Consider the following 15,236-nt stretch of genomic DNA (forward strand, 5'->3'; position numbering starts at 1 on the left):
TTACCCGTCCCCACCACTTGCGAGGTGTTACAGAATTCTTGTGTCTGCAGTGTGCACATTTCCAAGTCCTGTTTCAGTTTTACAGCATTAGAGCTTTCAAAACCCCAACCCATCCAAAGATCAATAGCTGCCTTTAAAACAAAGAAATTGAGCCACGCATGGTAGCACATGGCTTCAAGTAATCCCAGTACTTGAGAAGCGGAGACAGGAAGATCGCAGGTTCAAGGTCAGCCTCAGACACAGGAATCAAAAGTAAAAAGAAAAGACCTGGAGGTGTAGCTCCCAGGTAGAAGGCCCGGTCCAATCCCCAGTACTAAAAAACAAAACCCAGAAACTGCGCCGCCACTACGCACTCTGCAAATCTGTACTGAGACCCGCGAGGGGCCACTGTTGTAGGCGCTGGGAAACAAGAACAAGCCGGATGCCTGGGAGAAGGGTCCCCAGCAGAGGCGCCCCTGTGTCAGGACCCCGAGGTCCACGGACGTGGAGGACTGAGAAGAGGGGAGGCCAGGTGGCCGTCCAGACTCAAACCTGGCTGTCACTTCCTAATTCACACTGCCTCAGTTTCCCCGCAAGGGGCTGTTCTGACTCAAGCGCGCTCCACGCCAGTATCTGGTATTGCGGCATTAAGTGCCTGCCCCGAGACGTTGTGGCTGAACGACGGGGGGGGAGATGCCAGGTGTCTAGGCCCTGGCGGCCGCAGCAGTCCAGCTGCCCCGCCCTGACAAGGCAGGAGCCGGGGGACCCCACGGCAGGCAGGCAGGCAGGCAGGCAGGCAGAAGCGGGTCCACGCAGAGGCCGGCCCCGTCCTCTCGGCCGAGGGAGCCCGGCCCCGTCCCCGCGGCTGGGCCTCGACCCTCGGGCGCAGCGCCGGCGGGGCGGCCGCCCAAGGTCAGGGGGCGCGGAGCCCGCCCCCGCCCCCCGCCCCCCGCGCCCGCCCCCCGGCCCCCCGTGCCCGCCCCCCGGGCCCGCTCCCCGGAGCCGGCCGCCCCCGGCCCGCTCCTCACCTTGGCAGGACCAACCGCTCGGGCCGCGGCGGACCCCGGACGACTCGGGAAAGGTCAGCGAGTGCGCAGGCGCCGCGCGCGGCCCGCCGGGAAGGCGGAAGGAGCCGGCGGCGCGGGTTGCAGGCGGGGCCGCCCGCGCCCTACAGCGCCCCCGGCGGACCGCGTCTGGGTCGGAGGGTGACCTGAGACGTGACTACGCGGCCAGTTTTATAGTACTGGGGATGGAACCCAGGGGCCTTCCACCTCCGAGCTACACTCTCAGATATATTTTATATTTTATTTGGAAACAGGGTCTCTGAAGCCAGCTGAGGCTGGCTTGGAACCTGCGCGATCCTCCTGCCTCCGCCTCCCAAGCGCAGGGATTACAAGCGTGCCCACCACGCCTGGCTTTTTAAATTTTTTTTTTTTTTTTTGAAATGGGATCTCACTAATTTGTTGAGAGCTTCACCTAGTTTCTGAGGATGGCCTTGACCCTCAGTCCTCAGTCTCAGCCTCCCAAGTAGGCATCTACAAGTGTGCCCACCATGCCCTGTTAATAGGGGCCCTCTTTACTTGCCTTGTGAAAGGCAAAAAGTTGTCTCCAGCTTGGTGGTATGAACCCAGGGCCTTGCTCCGTCTGGGCAAGCTCTGTACCACCAAGCGGCACCCTGGCCCTGTTTAATTGAAACATGGTCTTGCTAAGTTGCTGAGGCTGGCCTGGAAACCTGCAATCCTCCCGGCTCAGCCTCCCAAGTCCTGGGGTTACAGGCGTGCCCCATCATGCCAGGCTCCTGAGCCTTTTTGAGACAGGGTCCCGCTGAGCTGCCGAGCTGGCTTGAAGTGGTCATCCTGCTCCAGCCTCCCAAGGCTGGGATCCCTGGTGTGGGCTGCAGGCCTAGTTGGTGGTGTTTCTCAGCAACTCCCCTTGGTTTGTTACCTGTTTTTCTCTGCACATCTTTATGTGGTCATTCTGTGACATTAATTCTCAACAGATGTGAGCACTTCCACAGGAGCTGCAAACTCTGGATCTAACAGAAAGTCTTTAAAAATAACCATGCTAAACTGGATGTGACGCTGGGCGTGGTGGGCACGCTTGTAATCCCCACGCTTGGGAGGCGGAGACAGGAGGATCACACAGGTACGAAGCCAGCTGTGCTGGCTTAAGAGACCCTGTTTCCAAATAAAAAAAGTATAAAATAGTTCTGGGAGTGTAGCCCAGAGGTAGAAGGGCTTCCAGGAACCCCAGTACCACCAAACAACAACAACAACAACAACAACAACAACAACAACAACAACAACAAAGTAAATAAATAAACTGGATGTGATGGCACTCGCATGTAATCCCAGATACTTGGGAGGCTGAGACAGGAGGATTCCAGGTTTGAGGACAGCCTCAGCAAGTAGTGAGATTCTCATCAACCTAGCAAGACTTTGTTCCAAAATAAAAATGAAAAAGCCGGGCGTGGTGGCGCACGCTTGTAATCCCCGCGCTTGGGAGGCTGAGACAGGGGGATCGCATGGGTTCAAAGCCAGCCTCAGCTACTTAGTGAGGCTCTCAGCAACTTAGTGAGACCCTGTTTCCAAATAAAATATAAAATAGGTCTGGGAGTATAGCTTGGAGGTAGAACGCCTCTGGGTTCCACCCCCAGTACCACAAAAAAAAAAAAAAAAAAATAGGGTTGGGGGTATAGCTCAGAGGTAGGATGCCCCTGGGTTCAATCCCCAGTAGCACAAAAAAGAAATAAACCATGCTTAGCCCAGTGTGGTGGCACTCAGGTTCAACCATGCCTATTGTATTTACATAAATAATAAAAAACAGTGAATAGAACCAGAAAAACAAAGCCAACTAGTAGACTAAAACAAAATAAAAGGAGCCATGTGGGCATGGTGGTGCACTCCTGAATCATAGCACCTGGGAGGCTGAGACAGGAGACTCAGAACCTAGTGAGACTGTTTTATTTTTAAATCTTGCATTATTTTTATTAGATGTATTTCTAGACATCTTATCCTTTTTTATTTTTTGCATCTCTTGCCAAGTGCTCCTTATCTCATCGCTCGAGGGTTTGCTGACATTAAGGGATAGAAAGAATGATTTTTTTGGGGTGTGTGTGTGTGGTATGGGGTGGAACCCAGGGGCTTTCTATCCTCGGGCTACACGCTCAGACCTATTTTATATTTTATTTGGAAACAGGGTCTCACTAAGTTGCTGAGAGCCTCACTCAGTAGCTGAGGCTGAATCTGTGCAATCCTCCTGTCTCAGCCTTCCAAATGTGGGGATTACAAGTGTGCGCCCCCACGCCCAGCTGAGACCCTGTTCTAAACAAAATAAAACATTGACTGGAGGTGTAGCACAGAGGTAGAATGTGTGTGGTACTGGGGTTAGACCTTGTTTAAAAAGTAAAAATAAAGCCGGGTGTGGTGGTGCATGCTTGTAATCCCAGCATTTGGGAGGCTGGGATAGGAGGATTGCCATTTGTGGCCAGCCTCAGCTACTACTTAGTGAGGCTCTTTGCAACTCAGTAAGACCCTGTTTCAAAATAAAGACTAAAAAATAGGGTTGGGGGTGTAGCTCGGAGGTAGAATGCCCCTGGGTTCCATCCCTAGTACCGCAAAAAGAAAAGAAAAAAGTAAAAATAAAATTGGGCTGTGGAATGTAGCTCAGGTAGAATGCTCCTGGGTTCAACCCCCAATACTCCTCACACACCAATTTGTGTGTGTGTGTGTGTGTGTGTGTGTGTGTGTGTGTGCGTGTGCGTGTACGTGTGCTCCTGGGGTTGACCCAGCAGCATTCTACCTCCAAAGTACACCCCAACCCTATTTTATTTTTTTGAGGTACCTATGAATGAACCCAGGGGCGTTAGACTTCTGAGTTACACCCCAGACCTTGTGACATTTGTTGTTGTTGTTTTGAAATGGTCTTTCTAGGTTGCTGAGGTCTGGCCTTGAAGCTGCGATCCTCCTGTCTTAGCTTACCAAGTACTGGGGTTACTAGTGTGCACCACTATGCCTGGCTTATTGAAAGAAAATTTAGACTTATAGTAATGATTTGGGAAACTGCTGAGGGTGAGACGAACTTTAGGAAAGTTACAAGACAAAGCTGTAGGCCTCAAAATACACTTGAGTTCAACAGGCTTTTATTTATTTATTTTTGCGGTACCAGGGATGGAACCCTGAGCCATTATGCCTCTGATCTATACCCCCAGCCCTATTTTTTAGTCTTTTTCATTTTTGAAACAGGGTCTTGCTGAGTTGGAAAGGGTCTCACTAAGTAGTAGCTGAGGCTGGCCACAAACGGCAATCCTCTGGCCTCAGCCTCCTGAATGTTGGGATCACAGGTGTGTGTCACCACAACCGACTTTTTTTTAAAATTCATTTTTTAGCGGGTTTGGGGATGGAACCCAGGGGCATTTGACCTCTGAGCTACACCCCCTGCTCTATTCTTTATTCTTTATTTTGATACCAAGTCTCACTGAGTTGCAGAGGGCTTCACTAAGTAGCTGAGGCTGTCCGCAAACCGCGATTCTCCAGTCTCAGCCTCCCAAATGCTGGGATTACAAGTATGCGCCACCACGCCCGGCTGAGAGTCCTCCCTTTTTTTTATTATTTTTTTGGTGGTACTGGGGTTCCTGGAAGCCCTTCCACCTCCGGGCTACACTCCCAGACCTATTTTATATTTTTATTTGGAAACAGGGTCCCCTCCAACCTTTGTTTTTCAATTAATTTCTTTTGGTACTGAAGATTGAACCCAGGATCATTCTATCTCTGAGCTACATGTCTTTTACTTTGAAACAGGATCTTGCCGAATCAAATTGCTGAAGGTCTCACAAAGTTGCTGAGGCTAGCCTTGAACCTGCGCTGCACTTGTCTCAGCCTCCCAAATACTGGAGTCATGGGCATGTGCCACCACGTATGGCTTCAATCGGTTCTATTTGGGGAGGTACTGGGGATTGAACCCAGAGGCATTCCACCTCTGAGCTACACCCCCAGCTCTATTTTTTAATTTTGAAATAGGGTCTCACTAAATTGTGGAGGGCCTGATAAGTTGCTGAGGCTGGTCATGAACCTGAGATTCTGTCTCAACCTCCCAAGTACTAGGATTATAGGTGTGTGCCACTGTGCCTGACTTCAGTAGGCGTGCGTGTGTGTGTGTGTGTGACTGTGGATGAACCCAGGGGCATTCTACCCCTGAGCTACACCTTCAACCCTATTTTTATTCTTTATTTTGAAACAGGGTCTTTGAGTTCCAAAGGGCGTCACTAAGTAGCCGAGGCTGTCTGCGAACCGTGATCTTCCTGTCTCAGCCTCCCACGTGCTGGGATGACAAGCGCTTATAAAGAAGCCCGACTTATTTTTTTAAAAATTGGTGCATTGTAATTTTACATCTCATTGGGGTATAGAATGTCAGAAAAATATATGCATACAATTCTTTGTACCCTTCCCACCAGGCCCCCTCAAGTCCTTGAGATTGTAATTGGCAATTTTGTATGCTTTCATAATATTATTTCTTTTCTTTTCTTTTTTTTTGGTGGTACTGGGGTTCCTGGAAGCCCTTCTACCTCCGGGCTACACTCCCAGACCTATTTTATACTTTTTTATTTGGAAAAGGGTCTCTTAAGCCAGCACGGCTGGCTTCGAACCTGCGCGATCCTCCTGTCTCCGCCTCCCAAACGTGGGGATTGCAAGCGTGCCCACCATGCCTGGTTTCATAATATTATTTCTACTACTGCATTCTTTTTTCTTTCCTTTTCTTTTTTTGCAGTACTGGGGATGGAACCCAGGGGCATTCTACCTCTAAGCTACACCCAGCCCTTTTTGTTATTCCTTATTTTGAAACAGGGTCTCACTGAGTAGCTGAGGCTGTTCGCAAACCGCGGTCCTCGGGTCTCAGCTTCCTGAATGCTGGGATGACAAGCGTGCCCACCACGCCTGGCTTCCTGCTGATGTCTTTATGACTTCTTCCCCTCCTTCCCTTCCTAATCTCCCTCAGTCACTCCCCTGGAGTCTCTGCTCATCTATCTGATGTAGCCATTATTTCAAAGAACTCTCTAGCTTCCACGTATAAGAGAGAACATGCGGCTACTCATTCTTTAGGACTGACTGTAATCAGTATAATATTCTTCAGTTCCATCCATTTTCCTGCAAATGGTGTGATTTTGTTGTTCTTTATGGCTGAATAAAATTTCATTGTGTATATACTAAGGTTTTGTGATTTGTTCATCCACTAACAGACACCTAGGCTGGTTCCATAATCTGGCTATTGTAAATGGTGCTGCTATGAACATGGACATGCATGTGTCATTAGAATATTCCGATTTTGTTTCCTTTGGGAAGATGCCCAGGAGCGCTATCGCTGGGTCATATAGTAGTTCCATTCCTCATCTTCTGCGAAGCCTCCACACTGATTTCTAAAGCAGTGTACTAGTTTGCAGTCCCTCCAAGAGTGGCATAGGGTTCCTATTTCCCTACAGCCTCAAAGACTCAGGAAATCAAGACAAGAATTATTGAATGGGATAGCATTCATTAAAAGCTGCACAGCAAAGGAAACCCATCAAGAGGTGTCTACAAAAAGAGCCTCCAGATGGGAGATCTTCACTACCTACTTACCATCTGAGAAAGGTCTAGTATCTAGAATATATAAAGAGCTTAACACTAGGCAGGCATGGTGGCTCACACTTGTAATCCCCGCACTTGGGAGGCGGAGATAGGAGGATCGCACAGGTTCGAAGCCAGCTGTGCTGGCTTAAGAGACCCTGTTTTCAAAAATAAAAAAGCATAAAATAGGTCTGGGAGTGTAGCCCAGGGGTAGAAGGGCTTCCAGGAACCCCAGTACCACCACCAAAAAAAAAAAAAAAAAAAAAAAGAAAAGAAAAAAAAAGAAAAAAAAGAACTTAACACTAAAAAAATAAAAGGGCAACCAAGCTGAATACTTGTGTGTGTGTATGGTACTAGGGATGGAATCCAAGGGCTTTCTACCTCTGGGCTACACTTCCAGACTTAGTTTATTTTTTATTTGTAAATAAGGTCTCACTAAGTTGCTAAGAGCCTAGAGCCTAAGTTGCTGAGGCTAGCTTCGAACCTGCGATCTTCCTGTCACAGCCTCCAAAGTACTGGGATTACAAGGGTTCATCACCATGCCTGACTGAATATCGACTCTTAAAAAGAAGAAATACAAATGACCAGTAAATATATGAAAAAACGTTCATCATCTTTAGCAATCAGGGAAATGCAAATTAAAACTACACTGAGGCCAGGCGTGGCGACGCATACTTGTAATCCCAGCACTTGGGAGATTGAGAAAGGAGGATCGCACAGGTTTAAAGCCACAGTTTAAAGCCAACCTCAGCTAGTGAGGCTTTCAACTTACTGAGACCCTGTTTCCAAATAAAGTATAAAATAGGTCTGGGAGTATAGCCTGGAGGTAGAAAAGCCCCTGAGTACCACCCCCAAGTACCACCCCCCAAAAAATATATATATAAAATAAAACTACATTGAGATCCTATCTCACTCCACTCAGGATGGCAATCATCAGAAACACAAATAACAGATGTCCTTTTAAAATTCCTTCTGTTCCCAGGTCCTCTGCCCTGCCTCACTGGGACCCAGACCCACATTTGTTTTGGACCAGTGGGTCGCCCGAATGCGGGTTAGGAGAGATTTAGTTCTGTCCTGGTTGTAGAGAACTCCTATCACGCCCTCCTCTCAGCTATGAGGCCCACTTGCGCAGGCCTGCGTTTGCGGACCCTCCGGGGCTCCTTCCTTCCTCTCCTTCTAGGGTCCGCGTAGGCGTGCTTTCCCCAGGAAGCCTTCCCTAGCTTCTGCGGCCCCGCGTCGCCCCAGGTAGGTGCGAGGAGCCCTCGGCTCTGCAGCTAGCGGTGCGCCTGCATGCCGCGCCGCGGGCGCCAGCCCACCTGCTCCGGCGGCTGCCCAGCGCCTCTCTGGGGGTCAGGCTGCGCCCATGCGCGCACCGGGCAAAGCAGGGCTCAGACACGTCTGTCAACTGTCTGAAGCACGAGACTGAGACTCAGACTTCCGCTTATGGAGGCGCTCCTCGACAGGACTCAGGTCACCTGACACCGAGAGTCCCGGCAGGCCTCGCGCGGGGCCCGGTGGGCTTGTGTTCCCGGCAGGCCTCGCGCTGGATCCAGCGGGCATGTGCTCCCAGCAGGCCCTGCGCCTCCCCCCTCCCCCCGCGAGCAAGTACTCCCGGGAGGCCTCGCGCCGGGCTCCTTGGGCAGGTGCTCCCGGCAGGCCTCGCGCGGGGCCCGGTGGGCTTGTGTTCCCGGCAGGCCTCGCGCTGGATCCAGCAGGCATGTGCTCCCGGCAGGCCTCGCGTGGTCTCGCGCTGGGCACGAGGCCCTGGCCTGGCCCCGCCCGCCCACGCGGCGCGCTCTGATTGGCAGGCCTGGGAGGGGCGTGGCCCAGGGCGCAGTCGGCGGCGCAGGGCCGGCCGCGTGGGCTGTTCCCGCTCCCTCCGCGGCGGTTGAGGCGGCGCCGGCCGGCTTCCAGCATGCTGCGCAAGCTCACCGTCGACCAGATCAACGACTGGTTCACCATCGGCAAGACTGTGACCGATGTGGAGCTGCTGGGCTCGCCGCCGGCCCTCCCGGCGGAGGCGGCCAGGGACGAGACGCGGCCCGCGGACGCGACCCCCGGCCCGGCCCCCGCCACGGCCCGGCGCCCCGCCGCCTCCGGGAGGTAGGCTGCGGCAGGGCGGAGGCCCGAGGGCCCCAGGGCCGCCCACCGCCGGCCTGCCCGCGTTTCCCTGTAGGAAGTGCAGCCTAGTGGAGTTCTGTTGGTTATACACGGTTCATTGTGGCCAGTGTGTGTACATTATCCTCACCTGGAGACGTGTTTACAGGAGGGGCTGCCGTGGCTGTGATGGGAATTTGGACAGATGGTCATGATAAGTACCATCTTGCCATCCTACGGAGCGGCTCCATTGCCTGGAGACCCTGTGCTCGGCCTAGTCATTCCTCTCTTCCCCTTGACCCCTGACCTTTTTCTTTTTACTGTTCCCGTAGTTTTACTTTTCTAGAAAGTCCTACAGTTGAAATAATATGTAGTCCCTTTAAGTTGCCTTTCACTTAGCGATCTGCATTTGAGGTTCTTCCCTGTCATTTCGTGGCCTAGAAGCGTGTTTGTCGTTAGTACTGATTAGGATTTACCACATTCACCTGCCGAAGTGTGGCAACCGTGCCCTGGTTGCTTCTAAATTTTGGCAGTTATTAATGAAGCTTCTGTGGATGGCACTGTAGTTTTTTTTTATACCCAGGGCTGTTAATGCTGGGTCTTTGTTCAGTTTTATTTACCCTCCCCTTACACTTTGGCTCAGTTACTCTGTTCATGTGAGTTTGGTGGAAATAAAAAGGCAGGAATGTTTATAGAAACAGATATTAGGGAAGCCGCAAATAAAAACTCATGAAATAAATAACTTGATAAGGCAATTTACTTCTGCGCAGAAGGGTATGCAACCAACAAAAAGTCTGGTGAGCAAGCACACTGAGTGGGCAGTCCCCTGGGTCTTTATCCCTGCCGTGATCCTGCCCCTTGCTCTGATTGGTGAGGGCTTGGATTAACAACTCTGCCCAATTGGCTACTTTCTAAGAGAGACAGTAAGTATGAAACAAAGTTTAGCCTTCTGGAAAGTTGCTGGTCAACCAGAGGTTATATGATCTAAAGATGGAAGACGCAGGTCAACCAAAGTTCACATGAGCTAAGATGGCTGACACTTCGTAAGATTCAGGGAGTGGGTGGAGGGACACAGAACTCATGAATGCCTAAGCTTACATTTACAAAATGGGAAGAAGTAGATGTCTGTAATTTGCTACTTCAATAGAAAAGACTCTTCACTCTTCACAGGAGGGATGCCTTTTGTTTTCAGGAGACCTAGTCTAGGAAGTACTACGCATTGAGGGCATCTCCATTACTTTCCTCCATTTTTTAGGCCACCACCCTTTATGGTTGGGAGGGTGGGTTTTGTTTAATTTTTTAAACTTACTCTTATTGGTAGTTTGCATGTGGTTTGATGGTTAGGCCCAGATCTGGATTGGTTTTGTGTACTTTCACTCCTTTGTGGAGTCATTTTTAAGTATAACCTTGGGGTCTTGACTAACTTTGTTTTTTAGGAGCATGGAAAGGACGAAGAGATTCCTTGTACAGTGTTACCAAACCTGCTTTGTTTTTATTTTTACTCACTTTGTTTCCTTGAATAACTGGTAAATGGTCTTGAGCCACCACCTCTACTCAGTGTTCTACTACTTACTATTTTAGACTTAATTGATGAAATGTACTTCCTTAAGTAACTCAATTGTATTATTGGAATGAAATTATCATTGACCTTGGAAACTAACTAAAAGTATAGATTTAGCTGGGTGTGGTGGCGCACACTTGTAATCCCCGCACTTGGGAGGCTGAGACAGGAGGATCACGCAGGTTTAAAGCCAGCCTCAGCTACTTAGTGAGGCTCTCAGCAACTTAGTGAGACCCTGTTTCCAAATAAAATATAAAAAGAGGTCTGAGAGCCGGGCATGGTGGCACATGCTTGTAATCCCTGCGCTTGGTAGGCGGAGACAGGAGGATCATGTAGGTTCGAAGCCAGCCACGCACACTGGCTTAGGAGACCCTGTTTCCAAATAAAAATATAAAATAGGTCTGGGAGTGTAGCCCGGAAGTAGAAGGGCTTCCAGGAACCCCAGTACCACCAAAAAAAAAAAAAAAAAAAAGGTCTGAAAGTATAGCCTGGAGGTAGGAAGCTCCTGGTTTCTACCCCCAGTGGGCCCCCCCTCCAAAGTGTAGATTTAAATGTCATTTTATTTTATTTTATTTGTGGTACTGGGGATGGAAGCCAAGGGGCATTCTACCTCCAAGCTACACCTCAGCCCTATTTTTTATTTTTAATTTTTTTTGGTGGTGCTGGGGGTGGAGCCCAGGGGCTTTTCTACCTTCTGGCTATACTCCCAGACCTATTTTATACTTTTATTTGGAAACAGGGTCTCACTAAGTTGCTGAGAGCCTCACTAAGTAGCTGAAGCTGGCTTTGAACCTGTGCGATCCTCCTGTCTCAGCCTCCCAAGCGCTGAGATTTTATTCTTTTTTTTTTTTGGTGGTACTGGGGATGGAACCCAGGGGCCTTCTACCTCCGGGCTACACTCCCAGATCTATTTTATATTTTATTTATTTATTTATTTATTTATTTATTTTTGCGGGTCTGGGGATGGAACCCAGGGGCATTTGACCTCCGAGCTACACCCCCTGCCCTATTTTTTATTCTTTATTTTGAAACCGGGTCTCACTGAGTTGCAGAGGACCTCACTAAGTAGCTGAGGCTGTCAGCAAACCACGATCCTCCAGGTCTCAGCCTCCCGAATGCTGGGATTACAAGCGTGCGCCACCACACCCGCTTCTATTTTATATTTTATTTGGAAACAGGGTCTGTTAAGCCAGCTGAGGCTGGCTTTGAACCAGCGCGATCCTCCTGTCTCAGCCTCCCAAGTGTCAATCGTGCGCCACCATGCCCGGCCTTGGGATTTTATTCTTCATTTTGAACAGGGTCTCACTGAGCTGCAAAGGGCCTCACTAAGTAGCAAAGTCTGTCCGTGAACCTTGATCCTTCTGTCTCAGCCTCCCAAATGTTGGGATTACAAGCAGGCGCCACCATGCCCAGCTTTAAATGTCAGTTTAACGACTATGGACCAGTTTAAAAAATTTCCAGTTCTGAGCTGGATGCCGTGGTGCACACCTATAATCCCAGAGTGACCCCTATGAGATGTGGTATTACCTGTCAGGGGGACTTTGCAGAAATAGTTAAGGTTATTGATCTTTTTGTGTGTGTGGTACTGGGGATTGAATGCAGAATTCTACCTCTGAGCTATATACCAACCTTACTTTTTATTTTTGAAACAGGGTCTTGCTAGGTTGGTGAAAAAGATCTTACTACTTGCTGAGGTTGTCCTTGAGCCTGCAATCCTGTCTCAGCCTCCCAAGTGTTGGGATTACAAGTGAGTACCACCATGCCCAGCCAAGGTTATTGATCTTAAGATAGGGTGACACCTGGAATATCTGAGTGGGCCTAATATTATGACACGAGTCCTTGGAAGCAGAGAACGGTGGAGATTTTAGAGATTTGAAAGGAGCCTACTTGGACAGCATAAGAAGCCACGTGGGATTTAGGACTGGGTCTCGGCTGAGGCCAGTGAGGGCTGGCACCTGCGGCTGGGAAGCGCTGCGTTTGGCTGGTGCCCAAAGGGGCATCAGTAGGGAGCACAGCCCGGCCAGTGCCTTGGTTTTGGCCCTCTGCGGTGCTAAGTGGGACCCTGTTGTGTCAGTTTGTTTCTCTCTTCTAGGGCCACTGTTGGCATCCTGTGTGGGTTGTGGTGAAGAGCCCTGGGCTGTGGCCGTCTCTCTTGCTTGTGCCTTCTCAGGTGACTCCCTGCGCCTTCAGGGCTCACTTTAGCTCGTGGCATTCTTGCTCAGTTCTCACTTAACACCAGAGCATGTGCTTTGTCCCAGAAGGCCTCACCATAGAGAACTTTCACATTCTCAGTATTACTATTATTATTATCACTTTGGTACTGGGAATTGAACCCAGGAGGCATCTACCTCCGAGCTACACCCTCAGCCCTATTTTATTTTTTATTTTGAAACAGGATATTGCTAAATTGCAGAGGGTCTCACTAAGTTGCGGAGGCTGGCTTCAAACCTACTCTTCTGTCTCAGCCTCCCAAGTACTGACTGGGATTACAGGTGTGCACCACCACGCCCAGCTGGACTCCTTTTTCTTTGTCTCTTGGTTCCTTTTGGTGTGTCTTCCTGTAAGGTGGCTGCCTACATGTTTGACCTGGTTTCAGGTGGCACAGGCAGGGGAAGTTTTACTCTTTATTTGAGGAAGTCAGGGATCAGCGAAGTCCCAGTTCACATAACTGTTCATCAGAGAATGCATGCGTTTAACTCCAAAACATTGCTTTATTCTATTACCTTGTTGTTCCCTTTTGGTGTTTAGGCCTCACATGAATGTTAACGGATGTCTCTTGTTCTCTAAGGATTTCTATTTTTTTTTTCAGGCTCTGGGGATAGAACCCAGGGGCATTCTACCTCTGAGCTACACCCCCTGCCCTATTTTTTATTATTTATTTTGAAACAGGGTCTCACTGAGTTGCAGAGGACCTCACTAAGTAGCTGAGGCTGTCTGCGAACCGCGATCCTCTGGTCTCAGCCTCCCAAATGCTGGGATTACAAGTGTGTGCCACCACGCCCGGCTTGGATTTCTATTTTCTATTTACTTACTGCTGTAGGGGTGTGTGTGTGTGTGTGTTGCCGCTGTTGCTGCTGCTGAGGATTGAACCAAAGGGCATTCTACCTTGAGCTATATTCCCAGCCTTATTTTATATTTCATTTTTCAGTTGGAAATAGGGTCTTGCTAAGTTGCTGAGAGCCTTGCTACATCACTGAGGCTGGCTTTGAACTTCTGATTTTGAAATCCTCAGCCTTCCAGTTGCTGGGATTAGAGGTGTGTTCTACCATGCCAGGGTTGTAGTGTGGTTCTTAAGTTTCCCCCAGAGGCCCATGTGTTAAAGGATGGTGCTACTGGGAAGTGGTGGATCCTTTGAGAGGTAGAGCCTAGTGAGAGGTTCCTAAGCCATTGGGGACATGCCCTTGCCAAGGGGGATGGTACCCCAGCACCTCCTCCTTCATTTCTTTTTTGCTTCCTGGCCACGAGGTGAGCTTTGCTCTACAAGGTGCTTGTGTGTGTTGCTGGGGATTGAAACTAGGGGTATTCTACCTCCGAGCTATATCCCCAACCCAATTTTATTTTATTTTTATTTGAGAACATTAAAATCATCTTTCTTTTTATTTTTTGTGGTACTGGAGATGGAACCCAGGGGCATTCTACCTCTGAGCTGCACCCCCAACCCTGTTTTTTATTCTTTATTTTGAAACGGTCTCACTGAGTTGCAAAGGGACTCATGAAAATAGCTGAGGCTGGGTGTGAACTGTGTTCCTCCTGTCTCAGCCTTACAAATACTTGGATTACTTTGGTGCGCCACCAAAAATCATTCTTTCTATATGCATATTTGGTTCTGTTTCTCTGGAGAACTCAGGTATATCATCTAGGCCAGGGATAGGATGGGTGCTTAGGCCAAGAAGGTAGCAGGATGGTAACCAGGGACTGTCCTTAAGACAGAGGTAAGGAAGCTGGACCAGATTTAGGATCTGAGTGGGGAAATGATCACAGGTGACACAGAGGTTTCTGGTTGAGCAACTAGGTTTTTGCCATCAATGAAGAAGGCAAGATTGCAGGAGGGAGTGGATTGTAGCGACACCAGGAGTTGGAATGTATTAACTTTGAAATGCCTGTTAGTAGTAAGTACAGACAGTCTGGAGTTGAGGAGAGAGGACTGACTGGAGCGCAACATTTGGGGGTTAGGCTTTTTAATTTATTTTTTTGGGTACTGGGGATGGAACCCAGGAGCATTCTGCCTTCGAGCTACACTCCTGGCACTATTTTTGATACTTTGTTTTGAAACAGGGCCTCATTGAATTGCAAAGGACTCACCAAGTAGCCGAGGTGTCCTTGCATCTGAATCCTCCTGTCTCAGCCTCCCGAATGCTGGGATTACAAGTATGCGCCACCATGCCCAGCTGGATTTTTATTTTTATCTTTTTACTTTTTTTGCAGGTTTGGGGATGGAACCCAGGGGCATTTGACCTCTGAGCTATACCCCCTGCTCTATTTTTTATTCTTTACTTTGAAACTGGGTCTCACTGAGTTGCAGAGGGTATCACTAGCTGAGGCTGTCCACTAATGGTGATCCTCCGATCTCAGCCTCCCGAATGCTGGGATTACAAACTTGCACCACCATGACCAGTTTTTATTCTTTGAAACAGAGTCTCACTAAATTGCAGAGGGCTTCACTAAGCAGCTGAGGCTGTCTGCGAACTGGGATCCTCTGGTCTCAGCCTCCCGAATGCTGGGATTACAAGCGTGCGCCACCATGCCCAGCTTGGCTTTTTATTTTTATTTTTTGTGGTACTGGGAATGAAATCCAGGGGCTTTCTACCTCCAGGCTATACTCCCCAGACCTATTTTGCATTTTATTTTGAAACAAGGTCTCACTAAGTTGCTGAGATCCTAAGTAGCTGGAGCTGGTTTTGAACCTGTGGTCCTCCTGTCTCAGCCTCCCAAGTGCTGAGATTACAAGTGTGCGCCACCACGCTGGCTTTTTAAACTTTGATACTGGGGATTCAACCAGG

At 49.3% G+C, this 15,236-nt stretch overlaps 1 protein-coding gene across 2 annotated transcripts in view; it reads left to right on the forward strand.

Moving 5' to 3' along the window:
- Positions 1–8,493: 8,493 nt before the first annotated feature.
- The window catches only part of TDRD9 (tudor domain containing 9), a gene marked incomplete at both ends in the record, with an annotated part of 111,785 nt that continues 105,042 nt past the window's right edge, over positions 8,494–15,236 (forward strand). For both annotated transcript variants that reach the window (XM_080707823.1, XM_080707824.1), the window contains one exon: positions 8,494–8,681. In XM_080707823.1, coding sequence (XP_080563949.1) covers positions 8,494–8,681 — 188 coding nt within the window. The remainder of the gene's footprint in view (positions 8,682–15,236) is intronic.

This window comes from Muscardinus avellanarius (genome assembly GCF_963383645.1).
Source record: "Muscardinus avellanarius genome assembly, chromosome: 12".
NCBI lineage: Eukaryota > Metazoa > Chordata > Mammalia > Rodentia > Gliridae > Muscardinus > Muscardinus avellanarius.